The sequence below is a fragment of the Perna viridis genome, chromosome 8 (assembly GCF_037379345.1).
Source record: "Perna viridis isolate PV_CMFRI_1.1 ecotype Kerala chromosome 8, ASM3737934v1, whole genome shotgun sequence".
Taxonomy (NCBI): Eukaryota; Metazoa; Mollusca; class Bivalvia; order Mytilida; family Mytilidae; genus Perna; species Perna viridis.
In genome coordinates this window covers 38,407,494-38,434,599 of record NC_142452.1, presented here as the reverse complement: position 1 = coordinate 38,434,599, position 27,106 = coordinate 38,407,494, and the positions used below count along the sequence as shown (strand labels likewise).

Below are 27,106 nucleotides of genomic sequence, written 5' to 3'. Positions count from 1 at the left end.
TAATTTCTCAACGAGTTCAATCGCACTTTTCTTCAGATTAGCCGGAATATTTTGATTGGTTCGGTAACGTAAAGTTACCGTATTGACGTCGTAACAAGTAACAGTAAAACAATTTATTTTCGCTAATATCGTAAGCACGAAAAAAATAAGAATCTTTATAACTGAGTTTCAGACGCGAAATTGAGTAGCTGCTAAATTGAAATGACATCCAAAACCGCAAAATTAAAATTTGCTTAAAAATTGGTTCACTTTACGATATTTTATATAACTACATAGCCTTACATAGTACATAAGTTGGGGATTGTGCTGTTCATTTCACGCGTTAATTTTTGTCGTGTCAAAGGAATTTCCCAAGTTCTTAACTGCTTCTATGTGGCTTAAATTATTAAATCAGTACGAGTTTTTTTTCTAAACGGAGTTAGTTCTCTTTACACGTCTCCTAATCGAAAGTGTAAACGACAGTCTAAAAGTCACTGATCAGATGCACATAGGAAACTTTCCTTTTTCTCTCTTCGTCCTGCATTTTTGGGTAATCGTGTAGTTTATTAATCTGAAATCAGAAAATTGTACTTTAACTCAGTGGTGGATGCAGGGAGTTGACATTCCCCTTATTATTGGAAAATATGTCATTTTTATGTATAAAATTAACAAAAAAATTGCAAATAATGTCCTAACACTCCCTTTTATCTGAGGAACCCCGGCTAGCACCCCTCCTTTTTAAAGTGTCTGCATCTGCCTCTGCATTGACAATGTACGAAATAGTAAATCTAGTAAGAAATAAGAAGATACAGTACAACGCCGAATGATCCGAAACTCTGTCTAAACTGCTCATTATTATAGTCTTTTTATACCTATTTAAGTACTGTTCTGTGTACGAATCAGGCAAGGGGTGGCACATCAAATTCTCAATTTGGTATTTTTTGCCTTAATATATAATCAAGACATCTAGAAAACAACTGAAAAGCAATTTAAATTTACCCTGAAGCATATGTGAAGTAGATATTTTTTTACTGCTTATATGAAGAAAAAGTGCGGTAAAAATTTCCCACCATTTTTCCATAGTGTATTTCAACTACATTTGTAAATCTAACCTATCAATATCTTAAAAAGGCAAATTTTACAAAGACTTTGATGGTTGTTCCTGGAGGTTATAGGGTATGAACAAAATCTCTGTTTTTTTTTCTTCTTGCGCCACACCTTATACACATTTTGCCTTATTCTTAGACATAAAAGTGTATTTTAAACCTTAGTAAACCGAACACATCTCTAAACTAATCAAGTTTTAAGTCCGAAAGGGGTTCGTTTAGACAGGTTTCACTGTATTAAGAATTGTAAAATAAAATACGATGAAACCTGTCAAAACTAAACCCCATTTTGAATTTAAAATTTGGTTCTGTTTGGACGGTCTTCGATTTACCCTGATGTACATGTATCAGGGTTTAAAATACTTAAAAAGTAATAAAGTCTTAAGGAGGTAGACCTAGGGTAGGGGAAGCAACTCTTACAAATCATAGGAATGTTTTTATTCAGCATTTACAATGTGATCATCAAAGTAACTTGGACTGATTCTGATCTGTTTCAAATGAAAGCTTGATAGGCTTTGGTGAAATTGAATATGATTCAAACATACCACAAATTTCAGGAATTATATCCCTTACTCTAAGTCTACCTCTTTAAAAGATACCTAGTTTAGACAGATTTTCGGGTTATTCAGGGTTTGATTTTGACAGAATTCAGTGTATCAATTTTAATTGAGTCATCATTATGCGTAGACGTAAAAAAATCACCCCAATTCACATGCTTAGATTAAAATCCATATTCGCAGTACCCACAAAGCGGGTACGAGTATCCCGCTTGGTAGTGGACTACCACTGAATGTAACAAAAATGGTAACGCTACATTTTTTTCCTATTTAAAGGGTGACGATAATACTGCTGAAAACAAAAAGGTTATACATATACAGTGGAATCTGTCAAAACCGAACCCTTTTGAAACTTAAATTAGTCAGGTGTACGTGTTCGATTGACGTTTCGGTCTATGTTGGCGATGCGAAATGATATTTGGTATATGAGATGTCTATGCAATCGGAGAACGCGTAACGAAGGTTCAAAATACATTTAAATTGATATAATATGGACTTTAAAGTGTCTGGTATAGACAGGTTTTCGTAATATTCAACGTTCGTTTTAAACAGGTTTTACTGTACTGGTAAAGAAACAAGACAAAGTTTAAGTGTAAGTGTTTGTAAGAATTAGGCAAATTGAGAAAAATCAGGAACATGCATGTCAAAACCCCACCGATCTGACAATGTAATATCACTCAAGGATACTTTCTCTATTTGAAAAAAAACATTATTTGATCTCTGCTTCACTGGCTTTGCGCAGAATTTTTTCAATAGAATCTTAGAAAAATGAGGTTTTTGACAGAGTTACCTCCCCTTGAAATGTCCATTTTTTTTTCAACGCATTTCAATGACATTGTAACTCAAAGGTCCAGCATGATATGGAAAATCTTGTCTGTTTTCCTTGATTCTGATGGTGCAAATAGTCAAATTACACGATCAAAATGGTGTTTTTCATACCGTATTTCACCTACTGCATGATTCTTACAGGGACTGACAGTTAACTAATAAACCATATAATGGAATGTAGAAGGCATGGTGGAGTCCAAACAGATGTTCGTAGATATAAAATGTTAAGTTCATTTTGATAATGAACGGATCAAATTGTCTTTCAATGCATCGTTCAGTCATTTCACACTGATTTGCCTTTCATTTTGAAAGAATTATTGCATTTATATATTTAAAAGTATCTTAAAGTTGTACTTCTAGTAAATCTGATACTTTTTGTGTGTAATTTATCTTAAATACAGCCTGATTTTTAATGAAAAAAAAAGGTATATAAAAAACTCTTTATTTGTTCATCAGGGTCTAGTGATAGTTGGCCTGACATCAGTATCTAGTTGGCTTTCCTTCAGTGTCTAGTTTTATAGTTGGCTTGCCTTCATGGTCTAGGTGTATAGTTGGCTCGCTTCCACGGTCAAGTTGTATAGTTGGCTCGCTTTCACGGTCTAGCTGTATAGCTGGCTTGCCTTCAGTGTCTAGTTGTATAGTTTGCTTGTCTTCAATGTCTAGTTGTAAAGTTGGACTGTCATCAGTGTCTAGTTGTATAGTTGGCCTGACATCAGTGTCTATTTGTATAGTTGGTTTGCCTTCATTCAGTGTCTATTTGTTTGGTTTGCCTTCATTCAGTGTCTAGTTGTACAGTTGGACTGACATCAGTGTCTAGTTGTTGAGTTGGGCTGACATCAGTATCTAGTTTCATAGCTGGCCTGATATCAGTGTCTAGTTGTATAGTTGGCATGCCTTCAAGGTCTAGTGATTGTGGATTTGCTTTGCTAGTCTATTGGATTTAGGCGTGTCTTAAGGTGGGCTTGTCTTCAAGTGCAGGTTGTAACGATCTAGTGGCATCGGGTGTGTCTTCAGTGTCTGGTTGTAGTGGGCGTGTCTACAGGATCTAGTTTTAGTGGGCTTGCCTTTGGGGTACAGGCCCCGTGCAGGTCCGGTGGTTAAAAGAATAGACCTGCAGCGGCGCTAAGCATGCCGTAACAGGCGACTAAATAGTGCTCAGAAACCTAGCCGGGGGCTAGGCGCTCTGCCCACAGGGCAACTTGGATGTATGCCCCAGTTGGTGGAATGGGGTACCCCTGATATGTTACATGCTGGGGTTGTCAGGCTATAATACGGAAAACCTGACCGCAAACCATAGTGGTGAACCGTGTTGGGAAAGATGTCAAGTTCCTCGCACGTTAAAGAACCCTGCTGTGGTATTCGATAGTAGTAGGAACCTTTGCGCTCCGCCACAGGAGGCTAAATTAACCGACCTTACCCATCCCCCTTTTTCTAGTGGCAATCAAAACTTGTCGATCCTATTATCCTGTGTCCCATCCTTTTTTTCATTTCATCGTCATTTCATGTTCATTTTATCATCCTTTTCATGTTCATCGTCTGAATATAGCTGAAATATTGCTGCTCGGACGTACAAAACACCTAAGTAACTACGAAATGGGAATCTAGACCAGGTGCCCTGGAGGTTGAGCATTCTCTGCTTTTCAAGATACACTCAACATATCGCTTTTATTGTCAGTTTTGGATAAAAACGAGAAAAAAACTTCATACGATACTTAAACGGAACTCTGTTCAAAGTGGTTTTTTTTAACCTATATCTTTTTAGGGCACATTTGACATCATATGATGTTCTCAGTGAGTGTGTCAAGAAAAGCATAAGACAATATCCCTACCAGAGCACCTGACCCAATATCCCAGTTTTTAACGTCGATGTTATACATTTATATGACTTATATGTATTATTGTTTTTTATGTTGTCTTTCTTTCTAGTCTTGACCCCTGAATTACGAATATATTGTTTCTTGTTTTAATCATGGTTTCCTTTTCAATCTGTTTTATTGATGGAGGGAGGTACTGTGGGTTTCCGACGATGGTGGTGGAGATGGCCACGTCGTAATGACCAACGCTCCACAACTTTTGGAATGATGACTTTGGTCATGACATTGTGAATAAAATAACCTTGTTCCAAGAGATTATTTGTAAAAGTTAAGCACGGTACAAAAATGTGTGTACTAGCTTTGGACTAGAACGCAGAGTTGTAAGCTGGATTCGATACAAAATTTATGCCGTACGCGCCCGTCATTTAACAGCGTGCGGTGGACTCAAGAGGGGAGGGGGTTACACCCCACATCATGAGCTGAAATATAAGGAGAGGGATGTACAAGAAGTCCATGTCATTATATATGATCATGTTTTTGACTGAGTGATTTTACGAAAGAGAATTTAACCACAATCAATCAATCAATCAATCAATCAATTAAGGAAATCTATCAGCTGAACTCTCATCATGAACTTCATAAATCGTAAAATCCACGAGAAAAACTTATCAACACTGTGTGGGCCCTACACATGTACATATTCAGCCGCAGATCTAAGGTCGGGCATTTCGGGCGTACGTCGCTTCCCCTTAAATTGTTAAACATTTTTTGTAAATTGCATGAAATCTTCATTATTCAAATATTCTTCCTCCATAAGCCTTCTTGACTCGCTTCGCTCGGCAATTAATTCTTTTAACGCCCCCTAACCCGAAATTCTGGTTACGCCCCTGATATTGAAGGAGATAGGTTAGCTTCTATTACTTGTATAGTACCCATAGTACCCATAATTCCTGTTCCTTATAATTGATTGACCTTCACTTTGAAATATAATCGAGCACGCCGCAGTTGACATGGCTGATTAATCGGACACAAAAAAAATGTCAAACTGAAGGTAGGTACACTGAAATATCTATTTGAACGATTAAACTTTATGAGCGATAGAACTTTATGATTTGGGGCGGAATAACTGCATTCATGAATAAATGTTTATATTGTCGATTCAACCATGATTGATGCAATAATTACGCGTACATTCGGATTCTGATTGAGTACTCTTCTTCATATTTTAGTTCTCATTTAGGGATAGGCAAACATGTACTTGCAATAATATTTAATGTATTAAGTGATCATTCACAGTCCATAAGCGTGCTTTAGCCATGGCTGCTTCCAATAACGAGATTCTCAGTAACCTGACAGCGGTATTCCAGCAAGTTCTCCTATCACAGAATGGAACCCTACAAAACTTGTTCTATAGTGAAATTAGTAAAGAGCTAACTGGAACAATTGAGGTTCTGTCCGTCTTAACAATGATCCGTAAGTATTTGTCCTCGTACATTGTACAAAGCGTGCAAATACGTATTCATCATAATGTAATGAGCAGGGGCGAATCCGAAAATTTAAAAAAGGGAATCCGCAAAAACGGGGAGATTTCAGGCAATTTTACATGGATGTTTGTTTTTTGCCTGCCAAAATTTTGCACGAAATTTACAAAATTTTCCATAAAAAAGGGGAATTTTAACTACCGGACCCCCTTCAAATACATATGTACCTGTTATTCTTTGGATCCGCTACTGGAGGAGTCAAATTACACCAGGGTGGGGATTACTAGTTTTAAAAAACATAATTGAAAATGTTTGTCACGAATAACTTACTTATCTCCATCTTATTATTCTTAAAATAATGGTGGTCATTACTCCATTGAATCGAACGCTCAAATAGCGTCTTAGTTTCATACATTGTATATCATCATGGTTGCTCTCTGGTCCTACATCCCATACAAAATTTAAATTACACATGCATGAATATTACTGTTTTTGTCAGGTTGGAAACAACCATGAATTAGTCGTAACCCTCCACAATTTGGGATACTATCCCTCATATGACGCGTGTTTTACTCATTACAATTTTAGAAAGATTGGAAAGTTACAAGTGGGGAATTCATATTGCATTTCAGGCAATTCTTCTTGAGAACATACACTTTTACTTCCAATATATAAAGCCCCTTGCACGTCCGGGTGTCAAAAGAATAGGCCCGAATTAACGCTAAGCTTGTCCTACTAGGTGACTAAATAGTGCCCAGAACAGTGACCGGGGGCTAGGGTTCTCTGCCCACAGAGTAACTGAGTTTTGTGCCCCAGGTGGTGGAATGAGATACCCCTGGAATGCTACATGCTGGGGTCGTCAGACCATAATACCAATAATGACCGCAAACCATAGTGCGTGCTACACCATGTTGAGAAAGACGCCACATTCGTCGCATGTCAAAGAACCCTGCTGTTGTATTGGATAGGAGTAGGAACCTTTTCGCTCCACCACAGGAGGCTAAATTGCCCTATCCTACCCCCTGTCCCTATTTCCAGTGACAATCAAAACTCGTCGACCCTAATAATTCTTGTGTCCTATCCCATTCTGCATTTCATGTTCATTTTATCACACATTTCATCCATTTCATGTTCATCGCCCGAATATAGCTGAATTATTGCTGCTTGGGCGCTAAGCACCAACAATTAATCAATCAATACCTAAAAAAGTACATACCTTAAAATTTTGTGTTTTACTTGAGTTAGAAACTTTTGAAATAATTGCCACAGAAGCAAAAGTTGCTCAAAATCGCATTAAATTCCCACTTAATAACAAAAGGTCACATTCTTAAAAAACAATAGTGTAACAAACGGGTGTTTCTGCTAATTTTAGGGGTATTACCAAACCTGTTTATATAACGAGAATGGATATGGTGAATATGTCAGAGATAACAATCCAAACGCAGAGGTGGGTCCAAACACTTTGAATAGAAGGGTGCCATTTTTTGTCAATTGTACAAATGGAAATGACATATTTTCTAGTAAAAAGTAGGGTATCAATCCTCTCCATCCTCCTCCGGACCCGCCAGTAAACTGGGATGAAATAGGCCACTCATCTTAAATATACAGGGTGACGACTTTTCAAGTTTTCCAAGAATAATCAATTCGGATATTGACCATATGAAATGATTTATTTGTATGTTACCCGCGTGCTGTAGTTATGATTGTTTTGAATGTTTTAATTCGTATTTGTGTATTTTTTTGTTCTGTGTTATATTGCAGTAGCTCAAGGTGGATTTGGTTTGTTATACTCAGGACTCTCCCGAGCCAGGAACGCCTTGTCGTCTTTCTTAGTCATACTGATAAATATGTGTGAGTAATCTTTTTGTATTGGTATATTAAGGAAGTAGACCTAGGGTAAGAGATATAACTCATGAAATCAGAGATATGTTTGAATCATATTCAATTTCACCAAAGCCTCTCAGGCTTTCGTTTGAAGCAGAATAAAATGAATCCCAGTTAATTAGATGCTTATATAAGATTGATGTAAAATGCTGAATACAAGCATTCCAATGATTTTTAAGAGTTATGTCCCTTACCCTCGGTCTACCTCCATAATATGTATATATACATTTATATACAATGCATACAACCGTTCACCCAAACATATGTGTGTTTATATACATGTTCGTTTATCAGAAATCAGTTATTGAAGTGACTTTTAATTTGCCTTTGTTAATTCGATCGTTATTATTTCTTGCTTTTATTGGGTGTGTAAATGTGTGTGTGTGTGTGTGTGTGTGGAGGGTGGTATTATATTATTATTCTCTTTTAAGATTTAAAGTCATTGTGTCTGGAAAAACAATGGGTATGATGAGAAAATTTCTTATATACATCCACTCTTCCAGTTGTTGTAATTGGCTGTGTTTGGGCTGTTGGATACACGTTTGCCTTAATGTCTGGGAATGAATTTATTGGCTACAAAAGGAAATGGTTCGGTTCTGAGATGGACAGTTGGGATTATCTCCCCTGGATACAACATGCTTGCTATACGATGACTGTGGTCAACATTGCAGCTGGGGGAATTATAGAGAGAGCTAAACCACTGACATATTTTCTAGTCACTTTATCTCTAGCATGTAAGTAAAAATCAAACCGATAAACAGAAAGACGCCCACAAATTCGAGATTTTTTAAAGGAATGATAAACTGCTATCCTGAAGTTTTTTTATACGTTAATGAAATACATGTACATTGTGTAAATATGATCTTGCTTAATAAAGTAGTACTAGTTAGAATATTTTTAAGGGGGAGGGCAATGGTACAAAAACTTCAAACTAGTACCGAAAAAGGCGCGGAATCTTAAATTCAGTGCAAAGCAGTTTACACTTTTAAAAGTCTTGACTACAAGCTCATTTATGCTCTATACTATTTCCCACGCTTTTAAAGCGGATGATACATGCATATAATATAATTAGTCTGTTCTCATATAAACAAATCACCAGTAATTAGACATTTACGATAGGTATATATTGTACTCCTTCGTTTATTTATTAGTGTCATTTTCTCCAGCTTCCATCCTTCCGTTCACCACACATGACACGGCCTTGGCTCAAACGACGCGTCGAAATCCATATTTTACCGAAGTAATTAAAGCGAAAAAATCAATGTATACAGTATGTATGTTCCCTAATACACCTTTTCTGAAAAAAAAAATAGAAGATAAGAAATGATTTGTTTTTGTTTTACAATTTTTTGCGTTAATTTTAGTTCGAGAAACATTCTGACGTGCTTGTTGAAAAATGAAAAAACACAATAGGGGTACACCATTTTTAGCTGAACAAATAGGGTACATGTAATACAAAACATATATATATATATATATATATATTAAGTATGTCCTAAACAGACAAGACAAAGAACAGCAATATACTTTATAACCAAATATTACATCTGGTGTAACAATCTTCTTTGTTCATTGGTTATAATGATCACGTGATGCAAAGGATATTCCACGTACATGAATTCTTGTTTCTATTTTTAAATATAATGACGCTATGTTTCTATTTATATGTATATTGACGCTATACTTGTATATTTAGATCCGGATATAAACCGTTCCGTTCCGTAATTACTCAGCCAATAATGGCGGAAAATTACAACAGGACACACCATTCCATATCCTAAATGCATTATCTACATATGTAACACATGTATATTAATAAAGGACTTTCACTCAGTCAATACGTTATGTATGGACCTGTTCGATCATTTAACATATTGACGTCGTTAAAAGTCCATAATTGATAAATATATAATTGATATAAGAATGAATGGAATTCATATACATGTATTTCCGTGTCATTGTGAAACGTGTGTAAGAATAATCAAAGGGACCAAGATTATAGCGAAAATCAAAAGAATGTAATCCAGGGACAAAGATCAGATCTGGAAAATAGACATACACAACAAAGAACATACAATAACCAAAATAATACGAACAAAGCAGCAAAAGTAAATTAACAACTTGGACTATTGGACTACATCACATCCAAAATTCATACTTTTACAAATGGTTATATACCGTAGAGTTTACTCAATGTCGACATGTTGCTGTTCCAGTTTTTATCCACCCCGTTGTGGTCCATTGGGCTTGGGACTCAGAAGGCTGGCTCCAGACAGTCCACCTAAGGAACGACACTGGTGTTGTTTTTAAGGTATTTTAAACCTATTTATCAAGCATCTTTCTCATCCTTCTACTCGTATTTGTGAAACACACAGTTTGCAAAATTCTAGGGGAAAAAACCATAGTTCCTGAGAAAACTGCATGTCGAAATACACGTATGTTGTTCGTCGTCAATACGATTTTGTTTTTGTTTTCTTTAAGAGTAATCAAGGGAACCAAGATTTTAGCGGTAATCAGAAGAATGTATTCCAGGGACAAAAACCGGACATGGAAAACAGACATTCAAAACAAAGAACATAAAGTAACTATAATCATACATACAAAGTAACAAAAGCAAATGAGCAACTCGGACTTCACTAAAAATTGGGAGCATGGACCAGGTGCACCGGTAGGGTAAGCGTCCTCTGTTTTTCTAGAAACAACCGCCGAGTTGCTCATAAAAAGTCAAGTCCGGGGTAGACAAACGAGGAAAGGAAAACTATGACCCGTTGAATAAATCAGTTTGCAGATGGATACAAATTTAAATTGATATATTTCACGAGTGCCTTGAGTACCAAATTAGGAGTTGATTTATATTAAACATTTACATGTAGTTTGTTTGTTTTTTTTTGCAAATACGCATTTATAGTTGCCTGATCCCCCATTTTGTACTCATAACCGGAATAATAACATCTAATCTTCAAAGTTTAGGATTAAAGTATTGCTGAAATTAACCTGCGCATCTACATGTACAAAATTAGTCACATGTTGCTGTAAAAAAATGTAAAGTATGAACTTTCTTGCTCAGTTATTTGAACTTATGATGCATGACCTACACTACAAAAAACTGTCGTTTTTCAATTGAAAAGCCCTTATTTATGGTATAAAGATTAGCATAGATTCGGTAAAAAGGTTCGTCAATTAGGTATTCTGGAATGCAAGAATTATTGAAAATTTATATTGTTCAGTAATATCGATTTGATTTGTATACTTAATTCTGCTAATTTTTATACCATCTCCTTGTCCGTTTAAAAATGGGAGTTAAATAGTGGACACAATGTCCGCCTATCGTTCGTCAGTTCGTAAGTCCCGCATTTCTATTTGCAACTCTTCCGAAACCGATGAATTGAGTTTTATGAAACTTCCATGCATTCTTCGCCATATGAATATGTCATTATGCATCTTTCCTCTTCGTCCTGTTTTGCTTTCCATTTGCATGATTTCTGGGAGGGAGCAAGGGTGTAACTTTCTTAGATTTGCATACAGTTTTTCAAGTATCGATTGGTATTTTTTTATTATTATTTCCCTTTTTATGAAGGATACTGGTGGAAGTTGTATTATTCACGTTTGCGGTGGGGTAGTTGGATTCCTTGGAGCCTTGTTCTGCAGGAAGCGGAGTGAAAAAATAAAATATACCTGCTGCAATAAAGTCCAAGTGTTGCATTCGCACTCAGCTCCGGTGAGTTGCAACTATGTCTTGTTTAAAAGTGAAAAAGAACCATTTTGCACTAAAATAGTTTAAATTTATCTATTCATTGTATTGTGCATTGCTATTTTAGCCTTGAATTCGTGTTAGACAAAATTGAAGATATACTCACTCTTACATGTACAAATGGACATGTGCCGTTGTTTTATTCTTTTTTTTTGTTCGTTTGTTCGTTTGTTTGTTTGTTTGTTTTGTCTTGTTCATTTGCTTAAAGTTTTGCCATATACAGCAAAATTTATTTACGTTTTTTTCATCTTTTCTATTTTGTTGTATTGCAGTTTATTGTTATATACATAATGTATATCGGGGTTCATTCAAGCTCGGGATTACACTACATTAATTTTTGTTTTGTTGAGTTTTGATTGTTTTCAAAATCTTGGTAGATATAGATCATACACGGCTAATTTCTTTTACAGATGACCGGGTTAGGAGGTGTAATAATATACTGCGGATTACTAGCCCTTCAGATATCTCGGGTTGTATCCATTAATGTCAACCCTAACTCGGAACTTGTTGGTATGGTGATCATGAATGTATTCTGCTCCAGTCTTGGTTCCTTCATGGTGATATATTTCATGGCACGAATACTGAATAGTTCTAGTAAACACGGAGTATGTACCACGTCATCTGATTGGTTGAGTATGATTTCACACGAATTATTGGGGAATCTTTGAAAAGTTTTTTTTTTGTAATTCGTGTATGGGTACTACCGGCAAAAGGATGAAGTTGAAAGCAACAAATTGAACAATGGACTTACTGGTATGAAGTTAAGAAAAAAAGGATACATCTATTCGGATTTTTTACAGTTTAGTACATGGGCCGATGTACGTTTTCTCTGGGACGAGTTTTCCATATTTCAAACCAACGCATTTTGAGTGAATGATTTAGTCAGTGGGTTGGGAAGGTCCACCCCCACTCGTCAGCTTCATGATGATTTTGATGAACTTCTATACCTCCCTTTAACGAATCAATTTGTCGCCAAAACAATATTCTGGGATTCTTTTTCAGTGTAAGCCTATATTTGTACCCCACTGGGTCAAAAAGCCAAGATTTTTTTTACTCAATTGTTCGAGAGTCTATGTTCCTTTGAAAGCATGTGTAAAGAAACTAAATACGAATAGGTGTTATTATGTAGCCCAATGTGTCTGCTTTACAATGATATCAAGAAAGTTAGGGTTTTGGAGTAAAATTAAAAAATGTGCCCCTATCCCACCAAAAAATCGCTTAAATTGATATATATTTAAATGTCAAAACCATTAGTGTATCTATGCTTAAGTAAAGAATAGCTTAGTTGGTATTTTCTTCATTTTTTTAGTATTATCGCAATTAATACTTCTAGGGTTCTTTTGATTACTTGTGGCGAGTTTTGTATTCAGAATTTATTTTTTTAAAAAAGCATAAAACTCGGATTTTCGATATTCCCGTAAAAATCGCATAAATTCAATTCTTCAAGTTATAATAGATCGATGAAAACGTCTCAAATTTGGTTTCATCGGATAGACAATTTAATTTCCTACATAAATGAACCACGATAAACTAGTTTTCTAGAAAAAAGATTCAAAAAATGATACAAATACTACCCTTACCCCTAGAAAACTGGTCTCAGTATCAAACATAATTCTCATTCACAGTTTACCGAAATGGTAAACGTACTATTTTAGGCATTCATAATAAATGTTATGGTATACCCAACATATGTAATCAATACAGGAGCTTAGATTTTCTTTTTTTGGGTTTCAATTACTATAAGATCGTAAAAATGGGAATTTTCAGAATTTCTTCTATATCACCCGTTATTGTCATTATTTTTCAAAATACCGTAGTTTATAAACAAGATGCGAACTATTAACTTATCCGTCGAAGATACCAAATTTCAGACGTATTAGTCGAGCAATAACTTGTAGAACCGAATATATGCAACTTTCTACGGGAAAATGGAAAATCCGATTTTTTTCACGTTTTGGTACATTTTTATTGAAAAAAACCGCTACAAGTTATCAAAAGAACCCTAGTATTTATTGCGATAGTACTAAACAGAAAATACCAAATAAGCCATTCTTTACTAAACCATGGATACTCTAGGGCTTTTCACATTGTAAATGTGTAAAAAAATTAAAGCGATTTTTCTTTTGGGTAGGGGTACATTTTTTTCATTTTACTCTAAAACCTTAAGTGTTACCACAACTTTTTTGATATCATTGCGAAGTTGAGACATTGGGCTTCATAATAATACCTATTATGCCAATATCCTTCGTTTTGTAGAAAAGTGAAGTTCGAAGAATAAAAAAAAATTTTGCCTCAATGGGGTATTAACAGAAGCTCAAAATTACAAAAATTCTTCAATTTATTTGTTGGTGACAAAATGATTAATAAATGGGACGTATAAGGGTTACCCCCCCCCCGTAGCTTAAAATCGGATTTTGATTGATGATTGGGGTGCACAGGGGGTTACCTCAGACCACGTACTATCTAAATTTCGCATAAATTCAATACACATGTAAAAGCTAACTGAATTTATAATTTATTTGCATGCTATAGTGTCATAATCAGTAAAAACACTAATCATATCACTACAAAGCATAATTTACAAAAAAGCAATCACAACTCATTGTTATAGAAGAAACTGAGTATTTTTCAACCAAGGACTGATATCTGAAAAGGAATTAAGTAAGAGACCTATTGAGACGCATTTTCTCATATCCCTGATTCAGTAGTCTGTTACGCACTTATTTATGACGTTCAAGATAATCAAAGTGGTTAGTACTTGCTTAAGTACAGCGAATCAATTGTGAAATATGAACTCCATATGCAGGAAATGAAGGTACTATTTTATCATAAATTTTAGTACTGAGATGACCACTGTTGTCGAGTTTGAGATGTTGGTTCTAAAAAGATACTGAACAAGCTGTTTCTGCAGTCTCCTTTATCTCAAGCTCTTGTTGATATATTGAAGGTAATCATTTACCAAAGAAGGTTTATTACATGTAATAGACAGTACATCTTCAATAATCTGAAATAAAAAAAAAATCGCACCTTTTATGTTTTTATTTTTACGAGATTCTGTAAGAACTTAGTCGGTTAGGAGAGAAGTACAATTAGTGCTTATAGGAATGCCAACTAAATGCTGAAAAATAGCTCGACCAAATGTAACAAATATATATTCTCAATAAGGAAATCAGAGTTAAAATTTCCATATCTTTATTTCATATTTTAAGTATACCTTCTTCTTGAGAACATGGTTTGGGCCTTCTATACATTTCGATAAAGGCGGGTGTCCGTCCGTTCGTACTTTCGCATCTTTCCCTCCGTCCTGTTAAAAAGATGATAAAAAAATTGAAATCTGATGAAAATCTATGACCTATTTTGTTTGTTTATCTGTTTCTTTTCTTTCAGTCGGGAACGGAATTTAGGTGGCCCATGATACAGGCTGTTGTAAATGGCTTTATCGTTGGTGCAGTATGTATTATTAACTTATTTCTATTTTCATACCATCATTTAGTGAAATGTGTAAATTACTATGAACACGAATGTATTCAACAGTTGAACAGCTCACATAAGTAACAGTCTTTGTAAGAATCATGCAAATTTTGTTAATGTAATACACCCCTAAAATGCTGCACAATTTTACTTTTGTTTTAAAATTGCTTAATGAGTTTTTTTATAATATAATGTGTAATCATTGATTACAATCTGCCTGTTCTTAGGAGATATTTCACACAGCAAAATTTTAATAGTTTCTATTGTATTTCAATGTCATTTACAGAGTTATCTCCCTTAATTTTGAATTATTTGGTACATTTTTGTAATATATATTTCCTAAGAGTAAGGACTATTTGAAAATCTGCATGTTAATTTCTGTTTATTATAACATTTTAAACAAAATATCAAAAATAAAAATATGTAGGCTTTTCAACCACGTATCATATTTTGCATGATTCTTATCTGGAGTGCTACTTAAAATTACTCTAAGTCAGTCCTCATATTATTATTATTATTATTATTATTATTATTATTATTATTATTATTAAATTACATATTATTACTGTACTACTATTGAAACGTTTGGAAACATATTAGACTATTATCACTTTCGTGGAAAAAAACAAATTTTATAACCACGAGTGTAAAAGAAGTTAGTGTATTTCACTGTATGTTCACTAATATATACAAAACAATTTCTGCACTTGTGGTCAGGCATAAAACTCTTCACGTTTTCTGTATGCTTGCATGTTCAAAAATGTACAAATAAAATCCTAGGATTGATCTACAAGTAGTCCTTTAAAAACAAACATGATTTCTTGTGTACAGAGAAAAATTGTCAAGTATTCCTACATATCTTTAATGTTCTACGGTTTAATGTAATATTACGAGCAATCAGATCGCTTGAGTTGTCTACCTTGGATTGGCCATTGACTCCGCTGTTTTCTAAGACAAAAATTTTATACAAGTTGATGGTTTAATTTATTAGAATTATTGATGCTGTTGTGATACTTTAATCATGTTAATGAAACCATCGGGACATGTTGGGGAGAACTGATACCTTTTTGTTTTCATACTTTTTATTTTGGTTCTTTGGAAATACAAACCCTGTGCTACACATCATAAATATCACAGAATACATAGTAGTAATTAAAATACACGAAAAACAAGTAATAAAATGAATACCAGCGATAAAGATTTTGAAACACTACAAATAAACAAGATGCAATATCAAGGATTTTTGTTGTAGACTATCAAAATCTTTGACAGGTTGTAACTTAAAATTGTGCTAAATAAATTCTCATTATACGTTACACAATCAAGAAATAATACGAATAAATTGCATCCATACACTCCATGGACAATTAACAATACAAGTTCAATTTAAGAATTCTGTGCTGTCCTTATCAATTTGTGGAATTGGTTTAGAAAATAATCTCGGTCTTTCGTAACAATCAGACCAAAGTAGTTTAAAGAACTCTGAAACAAAATGTAAGAAAATGAGATGTTTAATGTATTCAAACAAAATATGATCCCATAAAATATGATTTGCAAGCAGCATACATGTATTAAACAGACAGATTTCCAAACGAAAATATATGATTACATATTAAATACGTAAGTCAGAATCTAAATTCAAACGGCTGAATTTCCGACTTTGCTGAAGGTAAATAGTGATCATGGTTGTCTGCCCGCCCATACGTATTTCATTCGTTCGTCCGTTCGTCTGCCCAAAACTTTTACGTAATCACCTTGATATTTTACCAGAAGTTTATATAATTGTGTGATTCGATTTACAATGTAAGACTGAAAGCGACATCAACTTCGGGTTTGATCACTCACTTAGTTTATATTTTGACCATGTGATTACTTCAATAGGGAACGGGGTACCTTTTAGTGAGCTATTCTCAGGGTTTAACTAGTTTTGATAAAGTTAACGTTTTATATAACTTGTATAATCCAGTCCCCTTCCGTTCCCGTTTCTCTTCTACTCTTGAATAGAGTTTTCTTCGCGCGGCCGGGAACGTAATATAACGACAATTCGGGTTGCTTTTTATATCTGCATATGAAGCTCCATGCTTCTCGCTCGGCAGACTCTTCACAAGAAGATTGATTAGGGAGGTAGACCTAGGGTAAGGGACATAACTCATGAAATCAGTGATATGTTTGTATTATATTCAACTTCACCAAAGCCTCTCAATCTTTCGTTTGAAGCAGAATAAAATGAATCCAAGTTAATTAGATGCTTACATAAAATTGATGTAAAATGCTGAATACAAACGTTCCAATGACTTTTAATAGTTTTGTCCCTTACCCTAGGTCTACCTTCTTAAACTTCGAAGTTGATCTGAATTATATAGTTAGTTATCATGTTGAAGTATAGCTTCTCAAACAGCAATGGCACTGACATGTTAAATGTATATTTGCTCTAGGTTTCAGTTGCTGCTGGGTGTGACTCGTATTATTCTTACTTCGCGTTTGTCGTCGGTGTCGTCGGAGGTATTGTTTACATGGTCTACAGCTATTTACTCTACCGATGTAGAGTTGACGACCCAGCGGAATGCTTTGCTGGTAATTGTTTTTACAATTTACGAAGTGTTAAACTATGAATTTTACTACAGTAAAATGTTCTGTGAGGTAAATAATAACGATAATATGTTAATACAAATATTTTCATTCATATAATTTAGAGTTCCACTTTTTTGACAAATGTTTTATCCGCAAATTTTCATCGGCATATGCGATGAAACCTGACTGTCCATCCAATTCCGTCTGAAGTCCCATCACATCAATTTCAATCCACGTTTAGCCAGTATAAACCGAACAATTCTAAAGTCCCAAAAAAGGGGGGTAGACAGGGTACACTATCCATGTATCTAAATGTGTTCTTTTAAACAATGTTTGTCTTTTTTTAAGACTATATATCTATACTTATATGGTTATTAATTACTTTAATTATCGACTTTAACTTAGATGGTTGTCCTTTTAATACATGTATATCGCTTGACATGTTAATACAAGTTTTCCTGAACATCTTGCAGTACATTTCGGACCTGGTTTCTGGGGTTTACACGCAGCTCCAATATTTTCTTTCACATTTGGAGCTGCATACAATACCGATGTCAATGGTATATATCATGATACACCATACCTGGTAAGTTTCTAGTTACCGTATATTATTGTAAGAATGGAGTAGTATATGTCTTGTCTGTATAATGTCATATTCGGTGTCTAGTTATCTTTAAATTGTGACAATGCGGAAGCTCACGAGTCTAAAAACTTCCAAATTTAATATACAGTCAGTAGACTGACGACTGGTAAGCTCTCGGAATCAGGATAAGTTGTCCGTCTACCTGTCGGTTGCTGCTGTGTAAGCCAGCACAAAGCACCGTCTCAACGTTTCGGACTAGCCTCAAACAGGGCTTGTTTGATTGATTGTGTGTCCTGAAATGAACAAAATTCTACAATAGGTCGTTAAACTACAACCAACCAACCAACCAACCAACCAACATACCAGAATTAATATCGAATTACATTTATTATAAGTACTTTTCATACATTTTGATTTATAAAATGTCCTGAAATCTCGGGTAAAGGCCATCTATTAATTACAAAAATACAAATTAATCAGCGTTATGATTAACGTATGCAAACTTGGAATAATGACCTTTTATTTCATCAGTAACAAGTTACAACGACCAGTCTCACATGTGAAAAAGGGCATTATTATACACACAATATGTACTCAACATCAATGCATTTTTATCGTTTTCCTTTTTTGTGTAGTTTGTAACTATATTGTGAAACTGTTTCTTTATTCTCCTATTTCTGTGGAACAAGATATCGTCAGTATGCGGTTACGCTTTACTTTCAATTTACAAAATAAAATGTTGATTCAGCATATTGGCAGATCCTGGGGTTTCCGAGGGTCGGACCCCTCTTCGTTTGATTTAGTGCAAAAATAAGCAAATAATTGCTCGGAACCCACTTTCAAAAATCGTTTTCTGGGGTTAAAAATATTATAATGTACACTTATGCTAGCATCAGGCTCTTTAGTCTGTTTTACATTATTTTAGATTTTTGCCTGGAATCTGATTGGTGCCATCGCCATAACTGCATGGTGTTTTGTGCTTTCATTGTTAATTCTGTTTGTTCTTTACGTGTCCGACGTTCTCAGGATAGATAAAAATTCAGAAGGCGAAGGTGAGTAGACCTTTAAGTACCAATCCGTTTAAGAATTAGGCAATGTGTGGCATATAATTTTTCATTTTTTACTGGTCACAGAGGGAAAAGATACGGGAAAATTTTCCCTCCATTTTTTTCCACAGTGCATTTGAACGAAAATCTTAAAAAAACAAACTTTACAAATACTTTGAGTTTATGAGGTATAAATACATGGATAATGCAACAAAATCAATGTGTTTTTTTTCTTCATGTGCCACACATTATATACATTTTGCCTGATTGTTAGACAGAGAAATACTAATTAACGGTTCACTATATAGAATGGTCCTCGTGGTCGTAAAAATGAAAATTATTTGATATGTATTAGCCGACATTTTAATTATACTTTGAAAGGGTATCCAGGCAGTGGGTGGCACTTGACAAATTTTGTTGTTTTGTTTTTTCTAAAAGAAAAAAATCCCCCATTTCAAATCACAAATGCATCCTTTCTCAAAGTTGAATGCTGGTTTTGGATTAACTGCAAAGGTTAAAGAAAAATAAAGTACATAGAAAGCACTGAATTTCATTGAAAAAAGGGAGGTAACTTCAATCTGAGCAAAATTTGGTTGCTTTGTTAGGGAACTTTAAAATCATTTTCTTAGCCATCCATTTATGATTCAAAACGAACTTTCTACTTATTGAAGTACATATGGTACATGTATATACATTAAATTGGAACCAAAAACAATAGGGGGATAAAATTTGCCTTGTGTCACTCCTATCATAGGATCTAGCTTATTTTACATGGACAGATTCTCTCAAAACTTAAAAGTAATGTCATTCAAAACGCAACCGTTTCCCGTTAGCACTACGCAGCCATTCTTTAAGTGAAGGTACATTTTTGTACATTAACAACTTGCAAGTGTTAAATTTCATTTTGTTAACTGCAGTTAACCTTGTTTTTAGAAACCCTTTGGTCAATGCTTATCGTTAATTACTAGTAGTCCATTTTACAGTCTGTTTTGTATGGTGATAATATTCTTACATTTTAAGTAGCAGTCTTTATAAAAATCAGACAGAAGGTGATTCATGCATGTCAAAAACCCACCGGATTCAGTTTTTTTTCTTGTTCTAAAATAATAACTGATCACATACAGTGTAACCAGTCTTAGTTTTTCATTTGTTTGTTGCCCTTTTGAGATATAAATTATGTAGATTGTAAATGAAAGTGGCACTTTGCAAAAGTTATCGTTCTTGATTTTGTTTCATTTGGTTGAGTTTAGTGGGCGATGAATGTATGATTTTCTAAAAAATGCAGAAATGATTACCGTTATGTGAAAGTATAGCATATGTAGAATGAAAGAAGCATCGTTTGTTTGGTTGATTTTTTTTTCACCATGAATCACTTTATTCAGTGTCTGAATTCTTTATGGACTGGTACTTTGAAAAAGGAAAAGCATTGTTTTATTTATCGCTTACAATATATATATATATATTTATATATTATGTGCACGTATAAAAAGTTCAGGAGATACAGAATATGATGAAATAAATATGTGTTCATTTGATATGTAAAAAAACTCAAATGTAGGACCGCCCTATTATGAAAAATGTGTACCCAAAAAATTAGAATGAACACAATTAGTCATAAGGACAGCGGCTGAAAGCTGCGAATACCCCTTTTCCCAAAACTAATGTGAGAAGATAGCCCTTCAACTTTCAGAACCGTCAAAAACTATACATGTATGCCGAAATAATGCTTCCCTTTCAATAATATACAAACTAATCAACATTTATGTAAATTTGATTTGAGCAGCTCAGAGTACAGGCTAGAACTATCCTGGTATACCCCTGGATTTACTACCTAATTTTAAAGATAATTTAGTATTATCTTCGTGCTCACATAGATAACCAATTCCCGTTACATTATCGTGCTTCGGAAATTAATTATTCAAGATCGGTATTGAAGTATATAGATTTTTTTTATGAAAAACCAAATTAGATATATATCCAAGTCATATCAAATGCACCTTTGTGTCGTATATATGCAGTGAACTAAGCCACTTCACAACTTCCATTATTTTCTTTATACAATAGGTGTTGATGTTGATATTTTCGAAGAGTATGCTTATCCGATTGATGCTTGGAGGAGAGAACCAGACAAAGATAAGAAGCATCTTATATCAGATAATGGTAAGTTCTTAGTGTTGAAACACACGACTTAGTTTATACTCGGGGATACAACCCTTACATACACATGTAAATGAATATAACACTTCATAGAATCGATAACGTAACCCTATGTCCGATACTCTCCCAACAGGGTTACGATTCCATCCCATTACTTTTCATGACGTAAGCCCTGGCATGAAAAATATGTTTATTTTGTCTGAAATGTATGTATTAAGACTATAGTCTAAGGCTTAAAAATCATGTTAATTGAAACAACATAAATTATGTTTTCATATTTCAAACAACTGAATTGAAGAAATTATCCATCTTTAATATAAAAGTTCAAAATTTGAATTAGAATGTACAGAAAAGCAATAAAGCTATATTTTTTTACTTAAGCAAAAAAAGTTGTACATTTATGAGAAATATACATTTACTTAAGTTTTATATGTATATTAATTATACATGTACATGTATATTAACAAAAGTTAAGAGGAATTGTGTTGCGTCATTACGAGAGATAGGATGGAATCATCTTTGTTGGGAGATTATCGGACATTCGGTCATAACTTCAATAATTTTGTAAAAAGCACCGTTGCAGGATCATATTTCATGAAGTTTTACTTTATGTCATAACGAAAAGATTATCGCACATCTGCTGCTCGATTTTTTTTTATCTGGGCTGAAATAGTCCAAGAGGCTGTCCATAGAAGACACAGGCAGTGGGTGGTATATGCCAAATCATGTTTTAACAAATTCAACCCATGTTTTTTTTCCCTGTGAAATGTAAGTTCGGTCATAATTTATTGAAATGGTATAATGTGAAAATGAAAAAAAAAATTAAAGGACACTACAAGAAAATTCGAAATAATGGGAATTAACTCTTTGATCTGTTCATAATTTTGTTGATTTGAAATGGGTTTTTGAGCATGTGTTCTACATCACATTGGAGCAAACAAGTTAGTAAGATAAAAATTACTCTGGGCCACCAATATCAAAGGAATTGCATGGTTACTACCTCATACCTCAAATAGCTCATTCAAGAACGGTAACCTGTTCAAAATTAAAACATTTCCTATGATTTAATTTCTAATAGATTCCAGTCCAGATATTTAGAATAGATTCATAATAAAATGATTTAAATCGCGAACTGTGGACCAATCAACGTAAATGACGTCACAGAACCAAATCAAATTAAACAGGAAACCAATCAGAGAGCTGATTAAATCAAATTAAATTTATTGCGTAGCATGTATTATAAATGATACTTGTCTTTGTTGCATTTATCTTCTTGATATATATTTATGTTGTAGTCTTACATCAAAAGCGTGTACACGTACAATTTTTTTCTGTGTTCAAATTTCTTATGGTGCACTCCTATAAAGTTATTTTAATGAACGACAACTATATTTCAACTTTCCGATTAAAAATATTCGTGTTTTATAGTTTCCCTTTCAAGTGGCAAACCTTCGATCATTTCATGCAGTCATAACTATTGGGACAGATGTCGCTATTTACCGGAAATGCAGAAGAGTAGACATGCCCACTACGTGGAACAGCATTCATGTCATCCGTGCCATCACGTGATACCACGAGTTCAGTCAATAAAGAAGCCGCCATGTGGTGGCATTCATTGATTTTGACGTTGAGGTCATGTCATAATTCGAATATGGTGTAGTTCTGAATAAAATGATATAAGGTTGATTTATATTTCTGCGAACGAACGGGATATAACTGTTTCAAACGTTCTCCTAATACTTTTTTTGGATTGGAATAAATACTGATTACGGAATTCCATTACGTGAGCAATTAACTACATATACATGACAAATATACAAATCAATTGCGACATATTTCTTTCATATGTTTTTAAAACACCTGAAAACATGTTTATCATATGTTTTTCATAGGTTTCAGACCACCATGAACATATGTTCCTGACTAAGAAAGTAATTCACGAAAAAAAAATAATTGAATAAAAGACATATGATATTTATGTTTTCAATAGAATTTCAAATACGAAAAGGATATGGTTTTCCTATGATTTTCGAAAATATATGATTTCAAGTGTATTTTAAAGCACAAAAACATATTTTTCACCATACTGGTCCTAAAGAGTAATCAAGGGAACCAAGGTTATTATAGTGGAAATCAAAAGAATGTAATCCAGGGACAAAGACCAGACATAGGAAACAGACATACACAACAAAAAATATATGTTTTAAAGCATATGAAAACATATGATGCACTTTTTCCTGTGTTGAATGGACCTTTCCAGAAATTTAACTTGCATCCTCGTACACAATATTTGCGATGTCGCAGCGTACTCTTAAAATACATCTTGACAACGTGGTCTTGACCAATTAGGAACGCCATGAGCAATAGCAATCTCAGAATGCCATAAATTTTCTGAATCGGTCCATTATACTTCAGGTTATAAAAGAAACAAAAAAAATTAAGAAGACGTATCCATTATGTGCATGTCCGTTTTATCTGGATTTCAGTGCAAAAAAAAAAGAAACATACTCTAGCCGAGAAATTTTAACCTTAATTATAAGACTATACTAAGATATATTGACTACAAAAAAAACTCGAAAACTTTTAAATATTTATTTGTTGATACAAAGGGTTTGTGAAAAAACAATTAAGTTTGGACAAAAAATCAAAAATATGAAAAAAAAATTGCAACTGAATCAAAATGAACAATTATAAATCAAAATTAACTTCATCATATTTAAAATGAAAACAACCATTGCACATGTGTAAATTATATATATATATAAAGGACAAATGTTCTTGTCTATTGCATCCAACCCATTTAATAACTGTTTTATTACCTAATTTGTCTATAAGATATAATAAAGAATGGAAATAGGGAATATGTCAAAGAGACAACCATTCGACCAGGAATAGGAAATTGACCGCTCCATGTTTACCAATTGGCAGACGAAAGTCACATCTAAGTTTTTGGTGTGTAAATTCCAATTCAATGAAGCGCTTAAAAAAATTCAACCAATCAAAAGGCTTAGATAAAGGTCATTATGGGTCAGTGCAATAGACTCCTCAATAAAAACGCCTCAGAATGTGACGACTGTATTCGCTACACTGCTCCATCGGATCAAATTGATACAGGGAAGGTATGTAAACGTCTAGAGCGCTGGACTTTGTGCAGGCAGTGTTGCCATAGATGTCAAAGCCGTACGAGTTCGAGTCCCGCGGAGGGAACGACCAAACATTTGCATCGCAGTTTGACAGTTCTAACATCGTTTGAAATTTGTATATATATTATGCCACCGAAAGAATAAAATAAAGTTTGCTGGAAGAATATTAAACCAATAAAATAAAGCCTTTGAAAAAAGAAAACAAAGTTTACACATCTGGCACAAACCCGAATAATCGTATTGATTAGGGAGATTTTATGATTAGCCTGATCATATTCACATGCTTTATAAGAAACCAATAACATCAGTACTTCGTGGGAAAATCATAATAGCAGTGCATACAGTTCATTGTAATTGTAAATATGTATTTTAAAAGAATATACAGTTTGTTTTGAAATGTCAGCTTTTTTTAGCTTTCGTTACAAATAAAAATAGTCGCTAAATGTAAGTTCCATTCAGACATAAGTGAAAGAAGAACGATTACTAGTACTAGTATATACACATAAAACACTCGACCTCATCAGCTTTTAGATATATAATACCTAGGGGAAATTAATCACCACAAGGTATTTGTCACAAATGACACAGATTTATACTTCTAGCAAAATTTACAACTTAATATCGACAAAGAAAAAACAGATACACCAAAATGACGAGATAATTCAAGAGACATTAATATCCAAGTACGTGGCCTGAACGGAAAATCTGGAAACACGCGACCTTCATACACAATGTAAACAATGGAATGAAATATTATTATATACTGGTATATAAAATTGAAGATAAGAAAACAAGACCGTTCTATTTCGACAGTTCTGGCTTTTTGTTTTCTTGCATACAATTATTTCATGCAATAAGATCTTCCCATATATTTAATTTTAATGCTGCTGATGAAAGATAACTCTAGCACAGTATATCGAAATTTTCAATTGTCATTTTTTTGCATTTTACATTCCATGGTTTAGTGAGAATTGAGAATTTAATGATATGGAAAATTTCGAATGCTGTTTTCAAATTATGTTTAATTTAATTTTTAAAAATGCTTCAATGTTAAAACTTTAATAATTTATGAATATAACTATAAGTAGCAACGACATTTTATGAAATGAAAATACTAGGGAAATTCTATGAGGGAAGAGTTTTATTTTCTATAGGCAAGCTGGAATTATCTATTGTAAATAGGGTCATAGAGGATGTTGTATGTTGTAATTTCGGACGTTTACAATTCAAAGGATTTACCAGATATTTACAAAAATGTTGATACATGTTTATAAAGGTACTATTATGATAATGACAGTGATTTCGTAAAGATTTGGCATATTTCAAAATAATTTAAAAAAAAGATATTTACAGTTGCTTCTTTGTTTTATTAGATACTTCAATTGGTCTTTTTATCATTATGTGCATATCCATGTTATTCGATTTTTCTTACCGACTACAATCTCCACGTAAACAAAATCGAGAATTAAGGGATAAGGCTTTACAAATGAGGAAAAGTTATTCCTTAGCGACCCTGATTAAAGATGGAATATTTAAGGCGACAAGAATTACCTTCATCCGATTAAAGGCCTCTGGAATATAATTAAATTGATGTCATAAGAACCTTTTATGGTCTTTGTCATGAGAAGTTACAATGAATCAAAGTGAAACAAAATTCTCATCAATATCTGACAATCATCGAAGAAATGATTTGTTCCTGAATTAATCATACGGAAATTAAACGGTTCTGATACCGATACCGTGTCTGGATAATATACAGGTTAATCTGAAAACGATTGCATTTTCCAATTCATAGAACAAACAATGTAACAATTTTGATTAAAACGTAAAGCTAATCTGAATTCATATTATGTTTACATAGCATTCTCACGAACAAAACCCTGTTACGTTTGTTAGAGGTGATAAAATGTTAAACGAGTGGGCAAGTTCCCGTAAGGCACAATTTCGATCTTGTTTTCTAGTGAAGTGGTCATTTTGTTAAACACTTAGGTCTCTTACCTTAACGTATACGTATATAACCAAAGGCTTTTTTACATGTTACTTTGTATATATGATTTAAGTTACTTTATGTTCTTTGTTGTATATGTCTGTTTTCCATGTGGTCTTTGTCACTGGATTACCTTCTTTTGATAACTGCTATAACCTTGGTTCCCTTGATTACTCTTACAAGAAGTTAGCATTTTACTTCTTTTACATTGACAAAATATATTTATGCAAATATTTCAACGGTATGAATGCAGAATCTAAGACACCGGTCAATAAATCAAGGGAACACAAACTCCATTTGATGTTTATCGATGGCCTGTAATGAAAACTATATTGATATAGCCAAACCAAATAATGGAGGTCAGTTGAGGTGTATTTAAAAGTCAAACTACATGAACGACACAAAACATTCTGAAATCAAATGATATGAACTGTGTTTGATTTCATGAACAATTTGTCGTTAATTATGGCGTCATAAAAATGTGATGTCATAACTAACGATCAGTTCTTTAAGAAATTGACGAGAACACAAAACAATCAGTATGTTGTACCACAAAAAATCTTGGAGTATGAACCAAGAGATGGATAAACCTCCTACGTTTTTCAAGGAACACGACTTCATTTGAGGATGTCATACTCTATGATTTTCAGGGCCCAGTTGTTCTAAACCTTTTTCTACTAGATAATGATGTAAGGACCCATAAAACTTTCGACGTGAGATATAAAACTGTCCTGTTGCTGTTGTGGAG

General features: G+C 33.8%; 1 protein-coding gene across 2 annotated transcripts; it reads left to right on the top strand.

Annotated features, from left to right (window-relative positions):
* Nucleotides 1–132: 132 nt before the first annotated feature.
* LOC148610413 (putative ammonium transporter 1) lies at nucleotides 133–22,914 on the top strand. 2 transcript variants are annotated; one of them, XM_088543110.1, is made up of 13 exons: nucleotides 133–2,234; nucleotides 5,581–5,757; nucleotides 7,527–7,616; nucleotides 8,153–8,383; nucleotides 9,866–9,960; nucleotides 11,227–11,367; nucleotides 11,811–12,005; nucleotides 14,788–14,850; nucleotides 17,307–17,445; nucleotides 17,916–18,028; nucleotides 18,951–19,077; nucleotides 21,136–21,231; nucleotides 22,657–22,914. In XM_088543110.1, exons 2-13 carry the CDS (start codon nucleotides 5,601–5,603, stop codon nucleotides 22,845–22,847), a joined length of 1,638 nt encoding a protein of 545 aa, XP_088399236.1. In that variant the 5' UTR covers nucleotides 133–2,234; nucleotides 5,581–5,600; the 3' UTR covers nucleotides 22,848–22,914. The 2 variants fall into 2 exon arrangements, with proteins under 2 accessions (XP_088399236.1, XP_088399235.1); XM_088543109.1 differs by having other exon boundaries at nucleotides 133–5,757.
* The last annotated feature ends 4,192 nt before the right edge of the window (nucleotides 22,915–27,106 follow it).